This window comes from Rhinopithecus roxellana, chromosome 20, assembly GCF_007565055.1.
Source record: "Rhinopithecus roxellana isolate Shanxi Qingling chromosome 20, ASM756505v1, whole genome shotgun sequence".
In the NCBI taxonomy this organism is placed as follows: domain Eukaryota; kingdom Metazoa; phylum Chordata; class Mammalia; order Primates; family Cercopithecidae; genus Rhinopithecus; species Rhinopithecus roxellana.
In genome coordinates this window covers 68,171,237-68,193,542 of record NC_044568.1, presented here as the reverse complement: position 1 = coordinate 68,193,542, position 22,306 = coordinate 68,171,237, and the positions used below count along the sequence as shown (strand labels likewise).

Below are 22,306 nucleotides of genomic sequence, written 5' to 3'. Positions count from 1 at the left end.
GGGAAATTCAACAAGTCCTGTTTGTTCAGATTCTTTTCTGTGTCCTATTGTCTTCAGAGATAAGGATATTCCTTTCCTTGGGGTATAAGGAGGGCATCTCTCGAAGGAGGGTCATAAGACTTGTTTCAGGGGAAGGTCAGAAAATCTTTCATAGGCTTTATGACCTGCTTTAGGGGAGAAGGGTGAGAGGAAGCTGAGAGTGACTTCCTGCTTTTCCTGTTTTCTTAAATGCCAAGGTGTCATGTTTTCGGGTAAGGTATCTTAAACCCCTTCAGCCATGTCCTGTCTACTGATGAGCCCATCAAGGCATTCTTCTCTTCTATTACATATAAAATATGTGCATATATGATACATATATAAGTATGTATATATGTGTATATATACACATGTATGTGTCATATATGCATATATTTTATATGTATACATGTACATTTATTTGCTAAAACTTTTTGTGAAATAATGCTTTCCTTAATGTGTGATATACTTTTATATTTTCTTTTCTGTTTTGAAACAGAGTCTTACTCTGTCACCAAGGCTAGAGTGCAGTGGTGCGGTCTTGGCTCACTGCAACCTTCACATCTTGGGTTCAAGCAATTCTCCTGCCTCAGCCTCCTTAGTAAGTGGGATTACAGGCACCCGCCACCACTCCTGACCTCAAGCAATCCACGCACCTCAGCCTCCCAAAGTGCTGGGATTACAGGTGTGAGCCACCACGCTCGGCCTATATTTTCTTTTAAAAAAATCTTTTTATTTATTATACTTTGGTATACAACTTTTATATTTTCTACCCTATTTGTTTATATTTTATTTTTAAAGTGCTTGTCAAGATTTATGTAGAGGATGAGTTCAGAGGAAATATGTTAGTTGTATTTCTATTATATATAAATATGTTATTTGTATTTTTGAGACCAAATGTGGTGGCTCATGCTTGTAATCCCATCACTTTGGGAGGCTGAGGTGGGAGGATCGCCTGAGCTCAAGAGTTCCAGATCAGCCTGAACAACATAGGGACCCCCTTCATCTGTACAAAAAATTTAAAAAATTAGGTGAGTCTGGTGGCTCGTGCCTGTAGTCCCAGCTGTTTAGGAGGCTGAGGTGAGAGGATTGCTTGAGCCCAGGAGGTTGAGGCTGAAGTGAGCCATGATTGTGCCACTGTACTCCAGCTTGGGGTGACACCCTGTCTCAAATATATATATATATACACTTTATATATACACACATACATAGATACACACACATATATACACACACACACTTATGCTATAAATATATATGTGTGTGTGTGTGTATATATATATATATATTTTTTTTTTTTTTGAGAAATTTCAGTAGATCTACCAGACATAGTAAAGGGGAACATTTTGCCTTTCCGTCCCCCTCCCAATAAGTCCATTAGTTTCTTCAATAATGAAATACTTTGTTCATCTGGTAACCTTTAGTTATATTTTAAACATTGCCCCCCATTCTCCCTCTTCCTGCCCCAAGCTTATGCTCACTCAGAGTTTTGGAGTGATTAGGGTGCAATTACTTTCCATGGCTATTAGCAGGGGAGAAATTACTTGAGTACATGTACGGAGTCATCTGTATGTGTTGCTGAGACAGAGTGTAAAGTCCAGGCCTCAGGTTTCCTAAGCTTCTCGTAGTGGATAGTAGGGATTTGGATCTAATATGCGTTAGGAACCTTGTCTAAGATGGGAAGCAAAAGCTAAGAGGTTGAAAGTACTTTGATGGGGATGGGATCTGTTCCTTTCTTTTTTTTTTTTTTTTTGAGACGGAGTCTCGCTCTGTCGCCCAGGCTGGAGTACAGTGGCGCGATCTCAGCTCACTGCAAGCTCTGCCTGCCGGGTTTACGCCATTCTCCTGCCTCAGCCTCCCGAGAAACTGGGACTACAGGTGCCCGCCACATCTCCCGGCTAGTTTTTTTGTATTTTTTTAGTAGAGACCGGGTTTCACCGTGTTAGCCAGGATGGTCTCGATCTCCTGACCTCGTGATCCGCCCATCTTGGCCTCCCAAAGTGCTGGGATTACAGGCTTGAGCCACCGCGCCCAGCCGGGATCTGTTCCTTTCTATAGTTACGGTTATTTTTCTTGAGACGGAGTCTCACTCTGTCGCCCAGGCTGAAGTATAGTGGCGCGATCTTGGCTCACTGCAACATCCGCCTCCTGGGTTCAAGTGAGTCTCCTGCCTCAGCCTTCAGAGTAGCTGAGATTATAATTGCACCACCACTCCTGGCTAATTTTTGTATTTTTCGTAGAGACGGGGTCTCACCATGTTGGCCAGGCTGGTCTCGAACTCCTGCCCTCAAGTGATCCGCCTGCCTCCGCCTCCCAAAGTGCTAGAATTACAGGTGTGAGCTATCACACCTGGCTGGTTATTTATTTATTTTTTTGAGAAGGAGTCTCACTCTGTCGCCCAGGCTGGAGTGCAGTGGTGCAATCTTGGCTCACTGCAACCTCCACCTCCCGGGTTCAAGCAATTCTCCTGCCTCAGCCTCCCAAGTAGCTGGCATTACAGGCACCCGCCACCATGCCTGGCTAATTTTTTTGTATTTTTAGTAGAGATGGGGTTTCGCCATGTTGGCCAGGCTGGTCTCAAACTTCTGACCTCAGGTGATCCACCCGCCTCGGCCTCCCAAAGTACTGGGGTTATAGGCGTGAGGCAATGCGACTGGCCCCGGCCAGTTATTTTTCTTTATGCATCAATTGGAAAGGTTTTCTAATTCCACATGCCTACAGTATATAATGTCAGGGTGGTATCTTGCTAATTAGATCTGGAACTCCAGATGAAGCTCTATAGAATAACATGGATTACTTTTTATTAACAGTGAACTGCAGTTTTTTTTTTTTTTTTTTTTTTTTGAGACGGAGTCTCGCTCTGTCGCCCAGGCTGGAGCGCCGTGGCCGGATCTCAGCTCACTGCAAGCTCCGCCTCCCGGGTTCACGCCATTCTCCTGCCTCAGCCTCCTGAGTAGCTGGGACTACAGGCGCCCGCCACCTCGCCCGGCTAGTTTTTTGTATTTTTTTTTTTTTTTTTTAGTAGAAATGGGGTTTCACCGTATTAGCCAGGATGGTCTCGATCTCCTGACCTCGTGATCCACCCGTCTCGGCCTCCCAAAGTGCTTACAGGCTTGAGCCACCGCGCCCGGCCTGGACTGCAGTTTTAAAAGACACTGGAGCAAGAAAACATGGTGATGTTATCTACCCTGTTTCTCCTGCCTTCCCAGTTGTCTTGGTTCCTTCTGAGCCTTCTTTAGAATTTATCTGATTGTTTTAATTTTGCAGCCATGAAGTGTAGATAAAAAAATCTGGTCTTTTTCCTGTTGAACAGGCCATGTATGGGCTTCAAGTTTCATTCTTTAACATTTAGGACCAAAGGCTCAAAACTGCTACAGTTCAGGAGAACAAGATAGTTTAAAAACTACTGTTAGTTGAGTTGCCTTAGGAAAGAAAGAATCCCAATAGAAGTAAAGATTTCTAAAATATTCTTTTATTTTTAAAGTCTATAAATAATAGATTTCCAGCTTTTAGTACTTTAACGCCTGTTAACTAAAAGCCCCAAGGCTTAATTTATAATTATTTATAATATTTCCTGCATTATTCAAGATACAATCTTTTGCTTCCCCTTAAAATTATTTTTCAATTATGAAAGAGATCAAACATATAAAATGCTTCAGAGATGAAGATAACAGTCATAAAAACCACCATCTGGATTTAATGAATACGAACATTTTACTGTATTTGCTCCAGAACTTTTTTCTTTAAAAGATAAAATGTTGCAGATACAGTTGAGGTTCCTTTGGTCTCTTTCCTCACTCCAATTCCCCTGCTCCCTCCTCCCCTACCCTACAGGGAACTTCTGTTCTGAACTTGGTGTGATTTCTTCCCATCATGCTTTTATACTTTTAAACATTTGTGTGTTCACAACAACAACATATACAGTTGTTTTGTGTAAGCTCAAGTGTACACCAAAGATATTGTACTAAGGCTGCCACCTGCTTTTTTTTTTTTTCCCCTCTTGGCATTATCGTTTGGGATTTGTACATGTGGATTAAATTCATATGTTTCAGGTACTATATACATAGCTTTCCATTTTAGAAATATATCACAATTTATCCATTCCCCCATTGATGGGTATTTAAGTTGTTTATAATTTTTTACCATTACAAATACTGCTATGATGAACATCCTTGAACATGGCCTCTTTTGTGTGTTTTGGAGAATTTCTCCCTCTGCAAATGCCTGGGAGGAGAATCCTGGTGGGTCCAGAATTACGTGTCTTTAACTCTGCCGGAGGTTGTCAGTTACCATCTCATGTGCGCTGCCTCCGCAGGCATGTAAGACTTCTCACCAACACTTATTGTCAGGCTTCTCATCTCTTTCTAATCTGATGGGTAGCAAAGAGAGTTGACCTTTTTACTGCTTTGCCAAGATAAATTTAGTCTAAGGGAATCGAAACATCATCTTTTTGGCCTGGTAAAATGGCTCATGCCTGTAATGCCAGCACTTTGGAAGGTGGGGCTGAGAGGATTGCCTGAGGCCAGGAGTTCACGACTGGCCTGGGCAAGATGGTGAGATCCTATCTCTATAAAAAAATACATAAATAAATAAAAAAGGAAAAAAAGTAGCTGGATGTGGTGGCACATGCCTGTAGTTCCAGCTACTCAGGAGGCTGAGGCGGGAGGATCACTGGAGCCCAGGAGGTCAAGGTTGTAGTGAGCTATGATCATGTCATTGCACTGCATCCTGGGCAACAGGGCTAGACCCTGTCTCAAAAAAACAGGTTGGGCCCATGGTAGTGGGTTATCAGAACTTATTAATATTAGTGTCACTAAAGTTTGTATACAACCCCTGAGTGCTAAATTTGGCTTTAAAAAAGGAAAAAAAAAAAAAAAAAAAAACTGAGATGGGAGTCTGTCTGCATGTTCAAGGGATAGTTGAACAGTGAGGAGGCCTGTGTGGCAGGGCCAGAGCATGGTGAGGGTGGGGGGATACTGGAGAGCAGGAAGTGGGCCGTGAGGTCCGAGAGGTGTGTGGAGATGGGGGGAGGGTATTGCATAGGACATCAAAGGTCATTTGCAGGTTTTTGGCTTTTACTCTGTGTTTTTGTTTTTGTTTTTCAGACAGGGTCTCACTGTGTCACCCAGGCTGGAGTGCGGTGGCACAATCATGGCTCACTGCAGCCTTGACCTCCTGGGCTCAAGCGATCCTCCCAATTCTGCCTCCCTATTACCTGGGATCACAGGCACGTGCCATCACACCCAGCTAATTTTTGTATTTTTTTGGAGAGATGGAGTTTGACCATGTTGCCCAGGCTGGTCTTGAACTCCTGAACACAAGGTGATTTGCCCACCTTGGCTTTCCGAAGTGCTGGGATTATAGGCATGAGCCACCGCGCCTGCCGCCTTTTACTCTGAGTTAGACGGTGTCTTAGTTCATTTTGTGTTTCCATAATTGGGTAATAGAAACGGGATAATTTATAAAGAGACTAGGTAATTTATAAAGAAAAGAGATTTATTCTTTGTATTTGAGTCTGGGAAGTCCAAGGTGCTGGGCCCACATCCTGGCGAGGGCCTTTGTACTCCACATCCCAAATGGAAGGAAAGGCAGGAGAGCGAGAAAGAAAAGTGAGGGGCTGAACTTGCTTTTATAACAAACCCGCTCTTGAGATAACGGCCCCAGCCCTAAAGTAACATCAATCTGCCCTTACGACAATCACCTCTTCAAGGCCCCACCTCTCAACACTGTTAAGTTTCTGGAGCTGGGCACGGTGGCTCACGCCTATAATCCTAGCACTTTGGGAGGCTGAGGTGGGCGGATCACCTGAGGTCAGGAGTTCGAGACCATCCTGGCCAACATGGTGAAACTCTGTCTCTACTGAAAATAGAAAAGTTAGCTGGGCATGGTAGCGGATGTCTGTAATCCCAGCTACTAGGGAGGCTGAGGCAGGAGAATCTCTTGAACCCGGGAAGCAGAGATTACAGTGAGCTGAGATAGTGCCACTGCACTCCAGCCTGGGTGACAGAGTGAGACTCCATCTCAAACAAACAAACAAACAAAGAGATGGCATTCAAAGCCTGAGACAGGATGAGGTAATGGAGAAGAGGTAGAACATTGATTGCTCGAGGTTGAGGAGGGGGCAGGAACCAACCGAGAAGGCTCAGGTGGGGCAGGAGGAGGATGAGGTAGGACTGGTGTCCTGAGAGCTGAGGGAAAAGTGGTTAAAGGATGAAAGGGTGATCACTTGTGTCAGATGCTGCCAATAGGTCAGTCATGTAAGAGGAGACGGAGAATCGCTGTGGGATTTGGTAACCTGGAGGTCTCTCTGGAACTCTTGATAAGAAGAGTTTGGTATTGTATTCCATTTGCTAAGTACCATTTCAGAGGTTTCCACTGGAAGTCAAATGCTTATTACAGACTAGCCTAGAAAAACTAGCCACTTTAAATCTTTTTGGAAACTGGATGTATCACATAAATAAGACAAATTCTGTTCGAGTTTGATAAACATCTTGAAGCATGAAATTGCTTGACTTTAGCTGTGGAAAATGTCAAAATCATTGTCACTTAGCTGTAGCTACATTTATTTAAATTTAAATTTAAATTATAAAATAGAGCCAAGGTCTCACTATGTTGCCCAGGCTGGTCTTGAATTCCTGGGCTCACATGATCCTCTTGCCTCAGCCTCCCAATGTGCTGGGATTACAGATGTGAGCCACTGTGCCTCTCCTGTAGCTACATTTAATTCTCGTATGAGGGGCTTCTGTCCATTTTTTTTTTTTTTTGAGACGGAGTTTCACTCTCTCCCCCAGGCTGGGGTGCAGTGGCATGATCTCAGCTCACTGCAACCTCTGCTTCCCAGGTTCAAGCAATTCTCCTGCCTCAGCCTCCGGATAGCTGGGATTACAGGGGCATGCCACTACACCCAGCTAATTCTTGTATTTTTAGTAGAGATGGGGTTTCATCATGTTGGCAGGGTTGGTCTCCAACTCCTGACCTCAAGTGATCTGCCTGCGTTGGTCTTCCAAAGTGCTGGGATTACAGGCGTGAGCCACCGCTCCTGGCCAAGGGCTTTCATTCTTAGAGTAATATGGTGAGTTAATAACCATGTTTTAAAGCTGAACAACTCTTTAAGATAAGTCAGGCACTGGGCTTGGTGGTCTGAACCTGTATTTCAGCTATTCAGGGGGCTGAGGCAGGGGATCCTTTGAATGCGGAAGTTCGAGGCTGCAGTGAGCCATGACTGTGCCTGTGAGTAGCCACTGTACTCTAGCCTGGGCAATACAACCAGACCCTGTTTCTAAATAGTAATAATAATAATACTGAAGAACAAAAAAGAAAATGGGAAGTCAGGGAGAGAGGCCACATGCAAATAGAATGACGGAAGGTATTAATGATGTTGAATAGAACAGGAATTTTGGCGAGGCTTGGTGGCTCATGCTTGTAATCCCAGCACTTTGGGAGGCTGTGGCAGAAGGATAGCTTGAAGCTAGGAGTTTGAGACTAGTCTGGGCAATGTAGTAAGACCCTGTCTATAACAACAACAACAACAACAACAACACAATAGTAGAGTTATGGTGGCACATCTATAGTTCCAGCTACTTGGGAGGCCAAGGTGAGAGGATTGCTCGAGTCTAGGAGTTTAAGGCTGCACTGAGCATGTTCATGCCACTTCACTCCCAGCATGGGCGACAGAGTGAGATATCATCTCTAAAAAAACATAAGATACAGAGGCACAATAATTTAACAGCATCAGGTCTCAAGTGTGGTCCTCAGACATCGGGAGGCCTCCCAGACTCTTTGCAAGGTTGAAACTATTTTCTCTCTTTTTTTTTTTTTGGAAACGGAGTCTTGCTGTTGTTGCCCGGGCTGGAGTGCAGTGGCATGATCTCGGCGCACTGCAACTGACTCCCAGGTTCCAGCAATTCTCCTGCCTCAGCCTCCCAAGTAGCTGAGATTACAGGCACCTACCACCATGCCCGGCTAATTTTTGCCTTTTTAGTAGAGACGGGGTTTCGCCATATTGGTCAGGCTGGTCTTGAACTCCTGACCTCAGGTGATCCACCCACCTTGGCCTCCCAAAGTGCTGGGAATACAGGTGTGAGCCACTGTGCCCGGCTGAAACTATTTTAATAATGACAGTAACACTTTGCCTTTTCACTATGATCCCATTTGCACCAGTGGTCCAGAAGCAAAGGTGAGTAAAGCAATTGGTGCTAGCACCAATTGGGCTGTTGCTGTGGTCATGGTATTCTTCACCATACATACTCTCAGTATGAAGAAAAGAAAAAGCCAGGTTCACCTGAGAATGTCCTTGATGAAGTGGTAAAATTCATTAATTTTATGAAGTCTTGACTCCTGAGCACGTCTTTTTAATATTCTGTGTGCTGGCACGTATGTTTGTTGCAACACTATTCACAATAGCAAAGACTTGGAACCAACCCAAATGTCCATCAATGACAGACTGGATTAAGAAAATGTGGCACATATACACCATGGAATACTGTGCAGCCATAAAGAAGGATGAATTCATGTCCTTTGTAGGGACATGGATGCAGCTAGAAACCATCGTTCTCAGCAAACTATCGCAAGAACAGAAAACCAAACACCGCATGTTCTCACTTATGGGTGGGAATTGAACAATGAGATCACTTGGACACAGGAAGGGGAACATCACACACCGGGGCCTGTTGTGGGGTGAGGGGAGCGGGGAGGGATAGCATTAGGAGATATACCTAATGTAAATGACAAGTTAATGGGTGCAGCATACCAACATGGCACATGTATACATATGTAACAAATCTGCACGTCGTGCACATGTACCCTAGAACGTAAAGTGTAATAAAAAAAAAGTTAAATGAAAATGCTAGAAAAAAAAAAAATTCTGTGTGCTGAAATGGGCAGTACTCCAAAAGCTCTTCTGCCTCCTATTGAAGTATAATGGTGTGTTGGGAAAAAGCACGGTTGTTTGAATTGAGAGCTGAATTAATTGCTTTTTGGGTGAAGTACCATTTTTACTTAAACATCTAACAGACAAACGTGTTACTAGACTTGGGTATTTGGCAAGCCTTTTCTTGAAAACGAATGAAGTGAGCCCGACACTTTCAGGAAAACAACACAGTATTTGTTACCAATGATAAAAGATGAGTTTTTTTTGTTTGTTTTTTAAAGAAAGAGTGGTCGAGTGTGGTGGCTCACGCTGGTAATCCCAGCACTTTGGGAGGTTGAGGTGGGCAGATCACTTGAGGTCAGGAGTTTGAGACCAGCTTGGCCAACACGGCGAAACCCCATCTCTGCTAAAAATACAAAAATTAGCCAAGTGGTGCTGGTGCCTCTAATTCCAGCTACTCAGAAGGCTGAGGCACAAGAATCACTTCAACTTGGGAGGTGGAGGTTGCAGTGAGCCGAGATTGTGCTACTGTACCACTCCAGCTTGGGTGATGGAGTGAGACTCTGTCTCAAAAAAAAAAAGGAAAAAAAAAAGACAAAAGACAAGGTAGCAGAGATGATGGAAGGAGGCAGGAAGGGGAGCAGATGCGAGTTTTTAAGTGAAAGTTTTTAAGTGAAAGTCAGACTTTTGGAATGCTTATATCTACTACCAAGAGCTCAATGGCTTCCCAATGCTTAAAGACTTATCTGATGAGATCAGTGGTGACATTCACAAATGTGATTTTTGGATATTGCATAATGAAATGTGTCAACATTTGGAAAATCTGCATAACTCAATGAACCAATATTTTTCAAATGTCAAATGATGATGTTCCAAAATCACATACAAGTAAAAGATCCATTCAAAGTACAAGATAGACTTGCTTCTAGCCAACACAGAATGACAGGGACACCTCATGGCGAATGATGCTGCACATCTTTTGTTCTTTGTTTTTTTTTTTTGAGACTGAGTCTTGCTCTGTTACCCAGGCTGGAGTGCAATGACACAATCTCGGCTCACTGCAACCTCCACTTCCCGAGTTCAAGCAGTTCTCCTGCCTCAGCCTCCCGAGTAGCTGGAATTAAGGCATCCACTACCACCCCCGACAAATTTTTTGTTTTTTAGTGTAGATGGGGTTTCATCATTATGGCCAGGATGGTCTCAAACTCCTGACTTCAGATGATCCACCTGCCTTGGCCTCCCAAAGTGAGCCACTGCACCCAGCCTACCCATTTAAAGAATTATATTGGTTGTCTTCTTTTTCCCTTTTTTTTTTTTTTTTTTTTTTTGCATTATACTTTTAGCAAGGATTACTATCAGATTCTACTCATTTGGCCAGAGACCCTCCTTGAGGTGTTTGCAGCCAACTTACTCCATAGGTAACAATAGATTAGCTGTCTTTCTGCTGTGAATCTGTGATGTCTTTTTTTTTTCCTTCTTCCTTTTTTGAGACAGAGTCTTGCTCTGTCATCCAGGCTAGAGTGCAATGGCACAATCTCGGCTTACTGCAAGCTCCACCTCCCGGGTTCAAGCAATTCTTTGCCTCAGGCTCCCGAGTAGCTGGGATTACAGGCGCCTGCCACCATGCCTGGCTAATTTTTTTGTATTTTTAGTAGAGATGGGATGTCACCATTTTGGCCAGGCTGGTCTTGAACTCCTGACCTCATAATCTACCCACCTCTCAAAGTGCTGGGATTACAGGCGTGAACTGCACCCAGTCAATCTTTTTTTGTTTTGTTTTGTTTTGTTTGAAATGGAGTTTTGCTCTTGTTGCCCAGGCTGGAGTGCAATGGCCGATCTTGGCTCACTGCAACCTCAGCCTCCTGGGCTCAAGCGATTCTCCTGCCTCAGCCTCAAGGGTTGCTGGGATTACAGGCATGCGCCACCGCGCCTGGCTAACTTTGTATTTTTTAGTAGAGACGGGGGTTTTGCCATGTTGGTCAGGCTGGTCTCGAACTCTCGACCTCAGGGGATCTGCCCATCTCGGCCTCCCAAAGTGCTGGAATTAAAGGCGTGAGCCACCATGCCTGGCGGAGATGTCTTATTAGACTCTGCCTCCTCTAGAATTTGCTATAACAGTCCTGTGTCCTTTCCAGTCTATCCTAAGACCGGTCCGGGTTCATTAAGTCATTATAAGACAAACTATACTCTGGTTGCAGTTGCTTGGGCGTTTCTATTTTTTTGCCTTCTGTCTCTTTAAGCTTAAATATTGAAATTGAGTTCAACTTCTCTGTCTTCTTATCAGACATTCTCTCAATTCTCTTTCTGTTTGTCTTACAGCTTCACGGTGATGATATGGCATCTGCCAGCTCTAGCCGGGCAGGAGTGGCCCTGCCTTTTGAGAAGTCTCAGCTCACTTTGAAAGGTGAGTGGCACTCTATAACGTCTTTATCTTGTCTGTGGCCCGGGAAGAGGGGGAATCTAACCACACCTTGGTCTGGGGAACCAAATTTTGTGAAATAGCTTACGGGTGTTAATTATTCTCATGTCATTGTCGTCTTGTAGCTGTAATTCTTGAAGAAGAAAGAAAATAAAGGAGCAGGAAAATAAGGAACTTTTGGCTAAAATTGTCTAAAAAAAAAATGGTGATTTCAGGCCAGGTGCAGTGGCTCACGCCTGTAATTCAGCAGTTTGGGAGGCTGAGACAGGAGGATCCCTTAAGCCCAGAAGTTCCAGACCAGCCTGGGAAACATAGGGAAGCCCTGTCTCTACGGAACATAAAATAATTAGCCAGGCATGGTGGTTCATGCTAGCTAGTCCCAGCTACTAAGGAGGCTGAAGTGGAAGGAGAATTGCTTGAGCCTGGGAGTTCAAGGCTGCAGTGAGCTGTGATCGCACCACTGCACTCCAGCCTGGGTGACAGGGTGAGACCCTGTCCCAAAAACAAAATAAAATGAAAACTGAATAAAATAAAATTGTGATCTCTTCATGCCCTGGCCCTTGTTGCTACCTACACTCACTCCCTAGGTGCCTCATCCAACCTCGTGGCTTTAAATGCTACCAACAGAAGATCACTCCTCTGGGCTTTTCCTCTGAACTCCTGATTTATAACCAGTAGCCAGTTTGTTACCTTCGCTTGAATGTTTACTAAACATCTAGAATTTAGCCTGTCTATAGCTGAGGTCCTGGTTTTTCTTCCTCATTGTCTGTATCAGCCCATCAACATATCTGGTTGACTCGATCTTCAAAATGTGTCACTCAACATTCAGCCACTTCTCACCACCCCTAGGTCCCAGCCTAGTCCAGGCCACCATTGTCTCCACCCTGGGTTAAGGCAGTAGACTCCTGTCCTGTCCCTCTGCTTCTCCGCTTTGCCCTCCTTCAGTTTGTTGGTTACACAGCAGCCAGTGATCTTGTTAAAATGTAAACTGTGGCCAGGTGTGGTGGCTCATACCTGTAATATCAGCACTTTGGGAGGCCAAGGCAGGAGGATCACCTGAGCCCAGGAGTTTGAGACCAGCCTGAGCAACAGAGTGAGACCCCTGTCTCTACAAAAAATTAGAGGCTGAGGCAGGAAGATCACTTGAGCCCAGGAGTTCGAGGTTGCAGTAGGCTGTGATTGTGCCACCACACTCCAGCCTGGGCAACAGAGCAGAGCGAGACCATGTCTCAAAAAAAAAAAAAAAAAAAAAAAAAAAAAAAAAAAAAAAAAAAAAAAAAATGCAAGCTGGGTCTTGTCACTCCTCTGCTCAAACCATTCAAGGGTGCTCCATTTCATAGTAGAAGCCGAAGATCCCGTGTGATGGGACCCTTCCCCACCCCGCATTTCTCATCTCCTGTTCCTGGTCTACATTCTCTTTGCGCCAGCCTCCTTGCTTTTCAGTGAATACACTGGGCAGGTGTCTGCCTCTGGGCCTTTGCACTTGCCGTTCCCTCTGAGTGAAATGCTTTTTGCTTCCTTACTTCCTTAGGCCTTTTCTCAAAAGCCTCCCTCTTCCTGATCCCCTGATCCAAAGCCACCTTCCTCATTGACTTCACATCTATTTCCCTCCCTTCTTTCTATTTTTCTTCTCAGCCCTTGTCCCTGTTTAATTAATTTATTTCATTTGTTGACTGTCTCCGTCAATAGAATGTATCCACAATAAGAGATTTTTGTCTGCTTTGGTCACTGTTAACTACCCCAGCCGCTAGAACAATGCCTGACACATAGTGGGCCCTCGGTAAATAGGGCCTGAATGAAAGAATGTTGCTTCGGGTTCCATAGCTCTGCAGCCATCACAGATGGGAGAGTGACTCTCAGTATCTGAGCTCAGGCCCCTCAGCCTGGTCCTCCAGAGGCAAAATTGTGTCTCTTGGGAATATTTTTCTTGAGTATTTTGAAATGTAAATGTTATTTATATAATATACTCATGTAGTTTAAAAATCTTAATTTTTAATGTTATTATATTTTGAGACAATCTTGCTCTGTCGCCCAGGCTGGAGTGCAGTGTTGCCATCTCGGCTCACTGCAACTTCTTCCTCCCAGGTTAAAGCGATTCTCCTGTCTCAGCCTCCCAAGTAGCTGGGATTACAGGTGTGTGCCACCATGCCCGGCTAACTTTTTGTTTGTTTGTTTGTTTGTTTTGAGATGGAGTCTCGCTCTGTTGCCCAGGCTGGAATGCCATGGCATGATCTTGGCTCACTGCAACCTACGCCTCCCGGGTTCAAGCAATTCTTCTGCCTCAGCCTCCTGAGTAGTTGGGACTACAGGCGTGTGCCACCATGCCTGGCTACTTGTTGTATTTTTACTAGAGACGGGGTTTCACCATGTTGGGCAGGCTGGCTTCAAACTCATAACCTTATGATCTCCCTGCCTTAGCCTCCCAAAGTGCTGGGATTACAGGTGTGAGCCACCATGCCAGGCCTCCTGTAGTTCAAAATTCTTTCCTCCAGTCCTTCAGTGCTCCTGCTTGGAAGAAACCAATAGTATGTTTCTTGTGTGTCTTTTCCAAGATACACAAAAAGGGATGCATTTTTGTAATTTTGAGAGCCAGATTGCCTTCCTTGGAAGAAATACTCTTCTAGCAATGTACGAGAGTGCCTGTTTCCCCACATCTTTACCAGCACAATGTTGTCAGACTTTTAACTTTTGCCTGTTGCATTGGTGCAAGCTTGTGTTCTCAGTGTAGTTTTTTTTTTTTTTTTTTTTGAGACGGAGTCTCGCTGTGTCCCCCAGGCTGGAGTGCAGTGGCGGGATCTCCGCTCACTGCAAGCTCCACCTCCTGGGTTCACGCCATTCTCCCGCCTCAGCTTCCCGAGTAGCTGGGACTACAGGCGCCCGCTACCACGCCCGGCTAATTTTTTTGTATTTTTAGTAGAGACGGGGTTTCACCGTGTTAGCCAGGATGGTCTCGATCTCCTGACCTTGTGATCCACCTGCCTTGGCCTCCCAAAGTGCTGGGATTACAGGCTTGAGCCACCGCGCCCGGCCCTCATTGTAGTTTTATTTCCCACTTCTTTACTTATGCATTTGACCCTTGAACAGCATGAGGGTCAGGGGTGCTGATTCCTTGCTCAGTAAAAAAATCCACATGTAACTTTTGACCCCTCAAAACTTTACTTACAGCCTACTGTTGACCGAAAGCCTTGCCAATAACAGAAACAGTTGATTGGCTGGGTGCAGAGGCTCACACCTGTAATCCCAGCACTTTGGGAGGCTGAGGCAGACAAATTTCCTTAGGTCAGGAGTTCGAGACCAGCCTGGCCAACATAGTAAAACCCTGTCTCTACTAAAAATACACAAAAAAATTAGCCAGGCGTGATGGGGGGCACATGTAATCCTAGCTACTTGGGAGGCTGAGGCTAGGAGAATTGCCTCAACATGGGAGGCCGAGTTTGCAGTGAGCCGAGATCACACCATTGCACTCCAGCCTGGGCAACAAAAATGAAACTCTGTCTCAAATGAAACAGCAACAACAAAAACAACAAAAATGGAAACAGTTGATTAATGTGTATTTTGTATGTTACATGTATTATATACTGTATTTCTACAATAAAATAAGCTAGTGAAAAGAAAATCATAAGGAGGAGAAAAAGCATTTACTATTTATTCAGTGGAAGTGGGTCATCATAAAGGTCTTCATCCTCATCATTTTCATGTTGAGTAGCTGAGGAAGAGGAGGAAGAGGAAGGATTGGTTCTGCTGTCTCTGGGGTGGCAAAGGCAGGAGAAAATCCGTGTAAAAGTGGGCCCTCGTAGTTCAAACCTCTGTTGTTCAAGGCTCAACTATATGATGTTTAGCATCTTTTTGTTTGTTTGTTTTTGAGACAGAGTCTCACTCTGTCACCTAGGCCGGGTTGCAGTGGTGTGATCTTGGCTCACTACAACTTCTGCCTCCTGGGTTCAAGTGATTCTTGTGCCTCAGCCTCCCAAGGAGCTGGGCTTACAGGCATGTGCCACCACACCTGGCTAATTTTTGTATTTTTAGTAGAGATGGAGTTTTGCTATGTTGGCCAGGCTGGTCTTGAACTTCTGATCTCACATGATCCACCTGCCTCAGCCTCCCAAAGTGCTGGGATTACAGGTGTGAACCACTGTACTGGCAAAAGTGTTTAGCATCTTATATATTTAAGGGCAGTTGTATTTCCTTTTCTATGGATTGCCTGTTCATGTTGTTTGCCTGTTTCTTATTACATTATTGATTTTTTTGGTAGTCTTGAAATATTTTAATTGTGTTGCTTGGAGTCTTTTGCCTGCTTCTGCCCTTTTGAGTAGGGAGATGAGTTAGAGTGCACGGATATGGTTTTAAACTGGGGACTACAGACTTTATTACCTTAGCTAATAATTAGCAAGTCTAGGTCAAAGCAGAAGTTGGCCCATCGGACCTGGTAACATCCTGAGGTCTCTGTTTTGGGGCCATGTTATTCAGCCACGCACACTTATTTCTCTTCTTTTCTTTTCGTTTTTTTTTTTTTTTTTTTTTTTTGAGACGGAGTTTCACTCTTGTTGTCCAGGCTGGAGTGCTGTGGCATGATCTTGCTCACTGCAACCTCTGCCTCCCAGGTTCAAGTGATTCTCCTGCCTCAGCCTCCAGAGAAGTTGGGATTATAGGCTCCCACCACCACACCTGGCTAATTTTCGTATATTTAGTAGAGATGGGGTTTCACCATATTGGTCAGGCTGCTCTCAAACTCCTGACCTCAGGTGATCCACGTGAAGAAAGCTGATAGTGCAACCTGTGGGGTGTGACTGTGCGGTTTCCAGTTACCTTGTGCCTGCCCACAGTGTGATCCTGGTGTTTTAAGGTATATTTTTAAATGCATCGAGGCGCTTAAACGTAGGCCAGCTATTTTATTTGATATTTTACTAGAGAAACACTGAAAAATTGATCTCTGAAAAGCATAGTATAATAAAACAAAAAACGAGCTGTTTGGAACTTACTGAGAGCAGATGCCAGCCTCTATTGTGGTCCCTTCTTAAGAGCTTTTTCAGTGTATAATTTTGTCATTATGTAATTTTTGCCTGATTTGTTGACTTTAAAAGCTAAATCCCACATAAAGTCGTGACTCCGTGTGTAAAGATATATTTCATGAAAGAGACTTTCTAGATAAACTTACTCATATCTTTGTTTTGGCCTGTCTTTTAAGAGCAAGAAACATTCAAAATATCACCCTGCCTATTAACTGTAGGTTACAAATATGTCAGAGGAGAGACCTGGCCGACTCCACATTAAGCAGGGGTTCAAACTTAGTATCCCCAGTCGCAGGACAACCTAATGTATGTGATAATAGGTACATCACATAACTTATGTAGTATTCTTCTTTCTTTTGAGTCAGAGTCTCACTCTGTCACCTAAGCTAGAGTGCAGTGGCACAATTATAGCTCACTGCAGCCTCGACCTCCTGGGCTCCAGGGATCCTCCTATGTCCTGAGTAAATGGAACTACAGGTGTGAGCCACTACACCTGGCTAATATTTTATTTTTTGTAGATTTGGGGTCTTGCTGTGGTGCCTAGGCTTGTCTCAAACTCCTGGACTCGGGTGGCCCTTCTACCTCAGCCTCCCAAAGTGCCGCGATTATAGGGTGAGCCACTGTGCCTGGCCTTTAAACTGAATCTAATCATGAGGAAACAATTGTAATCACCCAGTAGGTTCTTCTTGCCCACTCCACAGACAAAATAAATTCACTGCTGGGCTCAGTGACGCACGCCTGTAATCCAAGCACTTTGGGAGGCCGAGGCGGGTAGATCACAAGGTCAGGAGTTCAAGACCAGCCTGGCCAAGATGGTGAAACCCCGTCTCTACTAAAAATACAAAAAAGTTAGCCAGGTGTGGTGGCAGGCGCCTGTAATCCCGGCTAATTGGAAGGCTGAGGCAGAGAATTGCTTGCACCTGGGAGGCGGAGGGTGCAGTGAGTCGAGATTGCACCACTGCACTCCAGCCTGGGTGACAGAGTGAAGCTCTGTCTTAAAAATAAAATAAATAAATTCACTGAGACTGTAGCATTGCATTAGAGAAAGAGTTTAATTGACACAAAATAGGCTATATGGGAGACAGAGTTATCACTCAGATCAGTCTTCCTGGAGGCTCAGAGGTTAGGGTTTTTATAGACAGTTTGCCAGGCAGGTGACTAGGGAATGGGTGTTGCTCATTGGTTGGGGATGAGATTATGGAAGTGTGGAAAACGGTCCTCCTGTGCTGAGTCCACTTCTGGGTGGGGCCACAGAATAATTTGTGTCATGAGTCAAGTCACGGGCCCAGGCAAAGTCAGTAGATTGCCAGAAAGTCAGAAAAAATCTCAAAAGACCAACCTTAGGTTCTGCAATAGCGATGTGATCTATGGGAGCAATTGGGGAAGTCACAAATCTGGCTACATGACTCCTGAGCAGTAAGGGATTATAAAAACTATGCCTACCTCTTATTAGAATTCAAGCCCCTCCCATAATCCTAACCTTGTGGCTATTGATTAGTTTTACAAAGGTGGTTTAGTTTTGGGAAGGCCTATTAGTATCCTTGCTTTTTTTTTTTTTTTTGTTTTTTGAGACAGGGTCTTGCTCTGTCACCCAGGCTGGAGTGCATTGGTGCAATGTCAGCTTATTGCACCTTCTGCCTCCTGGGTTCAAGCGATTCTGGTATTTCAGCCTCCTGAGTAGCTGGGACTACAGGTGTATACCACCACGCCCAGCTAAGTTTTGTGTTTGTAGTAGAGATGGGGTTTCACCAAATTGGCCAGGCTGGTTTCGAACTCTTGGTCTCAAGTGATCTGCCTGCCTTGGCCTCCCAAAGTGCTGGGATTATAGGCGTAAGCCACCGTGCCCAGCTATCCTTGCTTTAAGATTAACCTGTAGGCTGGGTGTGGTGGCTCATGCCTGTAATCCCAGTACTTTGGGAGGCCGAGGTGGGTGGATGGTTTTGAGCTCAAGCTTAAAGTTTGAGACCAGTCTGGGCAACATGGAAACGCTGTCTCTACAAAAAATACAAATACGAGCCAGGCATGGTGGCTGACACCTGTAGTCCTAGCTACTTGAGAGGCTGAGGTGGGAAGATCGCTTGAGTCCCAGAGGTGGAGGCTTCAGTGAGATGAGATTGTACCACTACACACCAGCCTGGGCGGCAGAGGGAGATCCTGTTTCAAAAAAAAAAGAAAGAAACTATGAACTAAATGTCTCCCAAAATTAGCTTGGCCATTGCCCAGGAATGAGCAAGGACAGCTTAGACATCAGAAGTAAGATGGATTCAACTATGTCTGATTTCTCTCTCATAATTTTTGCAGAGGCAGTTTCACAATCAGAAAAATGTAGAATTTGGTGCATTCTTTAAAACAGCTGGTGGAAGTCTTTAAAAATCATTGTTGCCTTGGCAAAGCTGCTGAGATTATAAAAGAAAAAAACCAAAACATTCAACAAACCAAAATCATTGCCATGGAAGAGAAGGGAGGATGTTCTAGATTTTAAAAGATTAAGGTGATAGTAGCCACAGGCAATTTGTATGTATTGATTAGATGCTGAATTGGGGGAAAAATGGCTTTAAAAGTATGTCTGGGGACTGGGCAGTGGCTCATGTTTGTAATCCCAGCACTTTGGGAAGCTCTGGTGGGTGGATCGCTTGAGTCCAGGCGGATTCCTTGAGCCAGGAGTTCGAGATCAGCCTGGCCAATGGGGTGAAACCCCGTCTCTACAAAAAAAAATAAAAAAGTTAGCCAGGTGTGGTGGTGCGTGCTGGTAGTCCCAGCTACTCAGGAAGCTGAGGTGGGAGGATCGCTTCAGCTGGGGAGGTCAAGGCTGCAGTGAGCCGTGATCGTGCCACTGCACTCCAGCCGGTCTACAACTTACTTTTAAATGGTTTTACCAAGGGAAAAAAGTGTGGATACACACTCACACACACACAAAGACATAGATGGCATTTATCTATAACCTGTGGTGTCCAATAGAATAGTCATTGAAGCCACATAGAACTATTTACACTTAAATTACAATTATAGAGCAATTAAAAATCATATCCTTATTTGCACTAGCCATATTTCAAGTGTCAGTAGCCACATGTGTCTCATGCAATGTTTTGGGCAGCACTGAAAATGGAACATTTTCGTCATCATGGAAGTTCTCTTGGGTAGTGATGCTACAGACACATAGGTCAGAAAGCAAATGTGGCAAAATGATAACCATTGGTGAAGAGTAGAAGAGTATACAGTATATAGTATCTATTATTCTATTTCAATTTTTCTATAGATTGGAAACGTCAAAATATGAGTTTTTTTTTTTTTTTTTTGGGAGAGTCTTGCTCCATCACCTAGGCTGGAGTGCGGTCTCAGCTCACTGTAACCGCCTCCTAGGTTCAAACAATTCTCATGCCTCAGCCTCCTGAGTAGCTGGGACTACTGTTGTGTCCCACCATGCCCAGCTAATATTTGTATTTTTGGTAGAGACAGGGTTTTGCCATGTTGCTCGGGCTGGTCTCAAACTCCTCGCCTCAGGTGATCCGCCTGCCTCGGCCATCCAAAGAGCTGGGATTACAGGACTGAGCCACCACGCCCTGCTTCAAAATAAGAGTACTAAGTACCACATATGATCGTAGATTGGGGCCTCGACCAGAACAAATTTTTTTTCTTTCCTTTTTTTTGCTATGATGGGCATTGATAGGACAATTGGCAAAATGTGAATAAAGTCTGTAAATTAAATCTTAATATTATAAAAAGTTAAATGTCCTGATTTTGATAATTGTGCTATTGGTTATGTTAGAAAATATGTTTTTTGGGAAATACACCCAGAAGTATTTAGGAGTAAAGGGGCACAACGTCTATAGCTTACTCTCAGAGTTTCAGGAAAAAATGTGTATGTGTATGAGCACAGATACTCCTCAACTTACAGTGGGGTTACGTCCTGAAAAATCCATCATAAGTTGAACGTATCGCAAGTTGAAAACACATCTGATACTCCTAACCTGCCGAGCATCATAGCTTAGCCTAACCTACCTTAAATGTGCTCAGGACAGCTAAGCGAGATCATCTGGCTAAGGGGTACACTGCAGAATATCAATTGTTTGCCCCTGTGATCACGTGGCTGACTGGTGTTGCGGCTCACTGCTGCTGCCCAGTAGTACCGCATATGACTATTCTGCCAAAAGACCAAAATTCAAAATTTAAAATACAGTTTTTACTGAATGCATATCGCTTTCGCACCATTGTAAAGTCAAACGTCCTAAGTCGTACACCATTTGTAGTCCCTGTTTTTTTAAAGGCATGTGGATCCATGCTCTTACCACCAGGGGGCCTCAGTTAACCTTGGTCCCTGTGTAAATCACTGCACCTCATTTTTCTACCCTGGGCCATCCCTCAGTACCACAAACCTTTGTTCCTAGTACTGTTCCTTTGTCGCTTCTGAATCTTAGCCACAGCTGATTTTTTAATCTGTTGCCTTCCTCCCTTCTGTTCCTTTGGGGCCTGGGGAAGACAGTTACTGCTATAAAAAGTCTGAAGGCGAATTTGGCCTTTGCTAAGTTGTAGACACCATTGTAGGACTGTCACCTTTCAGAAGAGTCTAGGAGGGATAGATTTGCTTGTACTCAAACAGGGAAGCTCAGGCTAGGATAGACTTGCCATTAGGGGCAAGGGAGCATCAGTTGTATCTCTGATTTGGGGCAGGATGGGAGACGTCTAGATGTGTTTTTTTTTTTTTTTTTTTTTTTTTTTTTGAGAGGGAGTCTCGCTCTGTCACCCAAACTGGAGTGCAGTGGCCGGATCTCAGCTCACTGCAAGCCCCGCCTTTCAGGTTCACGCCGTTCTCCTGCCTCAGCCTCCCGAGTAGCTGGGACTATAGGCGCCCGCCACCTCGCCCGGCTATTTTTTTGTATTTTTTAGTAGAGACGGGGTTTCACCGGGTTAGCCAGGATGGTCTCGATCTCCTGACCTTGTGATGCGCCCGTCTCGGCCTCCCAAAGTGCTGGGATTACAGGCTTGAGCCACCGCGCCCGGCAGATGTGTTTTACCATAGCGACCTGGTGCTTCCATCAGGGGTAAATATACACTAGGATGTCTGTCTATTTCCTCGGCGTGAGGCTTGCGTGGCTTTGTGCTCCGTGAATCTTTGGCTTCCTGGTCTCAAATGAACATCAAAATTGTCGCTACATGAAGGCTATGAGCGGAAGAAGAAATGTAGATGGTTAACGACACAAGGCAAAAATATTCAACCTCACTAGTAATCGAAGAACAGCAGTAGAACAAATAAGTAAAGTTCAATAATGATATGCAGCATGGTGTGGAATCAGGCCGGCTGGGTGCCCAGTGTGGCTTGTAGCTCCCTGGCTATGTAGCCTGGGGCAGTGACCTCGCCTCTCAGGTCTGTTTTCTCCTGGGTAAAATGGGGCGTGATACATTCCCTGCCTCATGGGTTTGTTGTGAGGATTCAGTTAGATAATGTGTGCACATGGCAGAGGGTCTTTAATAAGTACTCATAAAATCTTAAATATTATCTTTATTTCAATCAAAATTTATAAATTGGCCAGGTGTGGTGGCTCACACCTGTAATCCCAGCACTTTGGGAAGCTGAGGTAGGCAGATCATCTGAGGTCAGGAGTTCGAGACCAGCCTGGCCAACATGGTGAAACTCCTTCTCTACTAAAAATACAAAAAAATTAGCCGGGCATGGTGGCGGGCGCTTGTAATCCCAGCTACTCAGGAGGCTGAGGCAGGAGAATTGCTTGAACCTGGGAGGCAGAGGTTGCCGTGAGCCGAGATCGCGGCATTACACTCCAGCCTGGGCAACAAGAGCGAAACTCTATCTCAGAAAAAAAAAAAAAAATTATAAATTTTGTTATGTTCCCAGGCTGGCCTTGAACTCCTAGGCTGAAGCAGTCCTCCCACCTTGGCCTCTCAAAGTGCTGGGGTTCTAGGCATAAGCCATCAGGCCCGACCTTAGCTATAATCTTTACACTATGCATTTTTAACTCATGTGATTTGCAAAAAGTGAAC

The 22,306-nt window shown here is 44.6% G+C and overlaps 1 protein-coding gene across 2 annotated transcripts in view; it reads left to right on the top strand.

Moving 5' to 3' along the window:
* WWP2 (WW domain containing E3 ubiquitin protein ligase 2) overlaps positions 1-22,306 on the top strand; it is a 181,387-nt gene that overhangs the window by 13,405 nt on the left and 145,676 nt on the right. For both annotated transcript variants that reach the window (XM_030924577.1, XM_030924578.1), the window contains exon 2: positions 11,204-11,288. In XM_030924577.1, coding sequence (XP_030780437.1) covers positions 11,219-11,288 — 70 coding nt within the window. In that variant the 5' untranslated portion in view covers positions 11,204-11,218. The remainder of the gene's footprint in view (positions 1-11,203; positions 11,289-22,306) is intronic.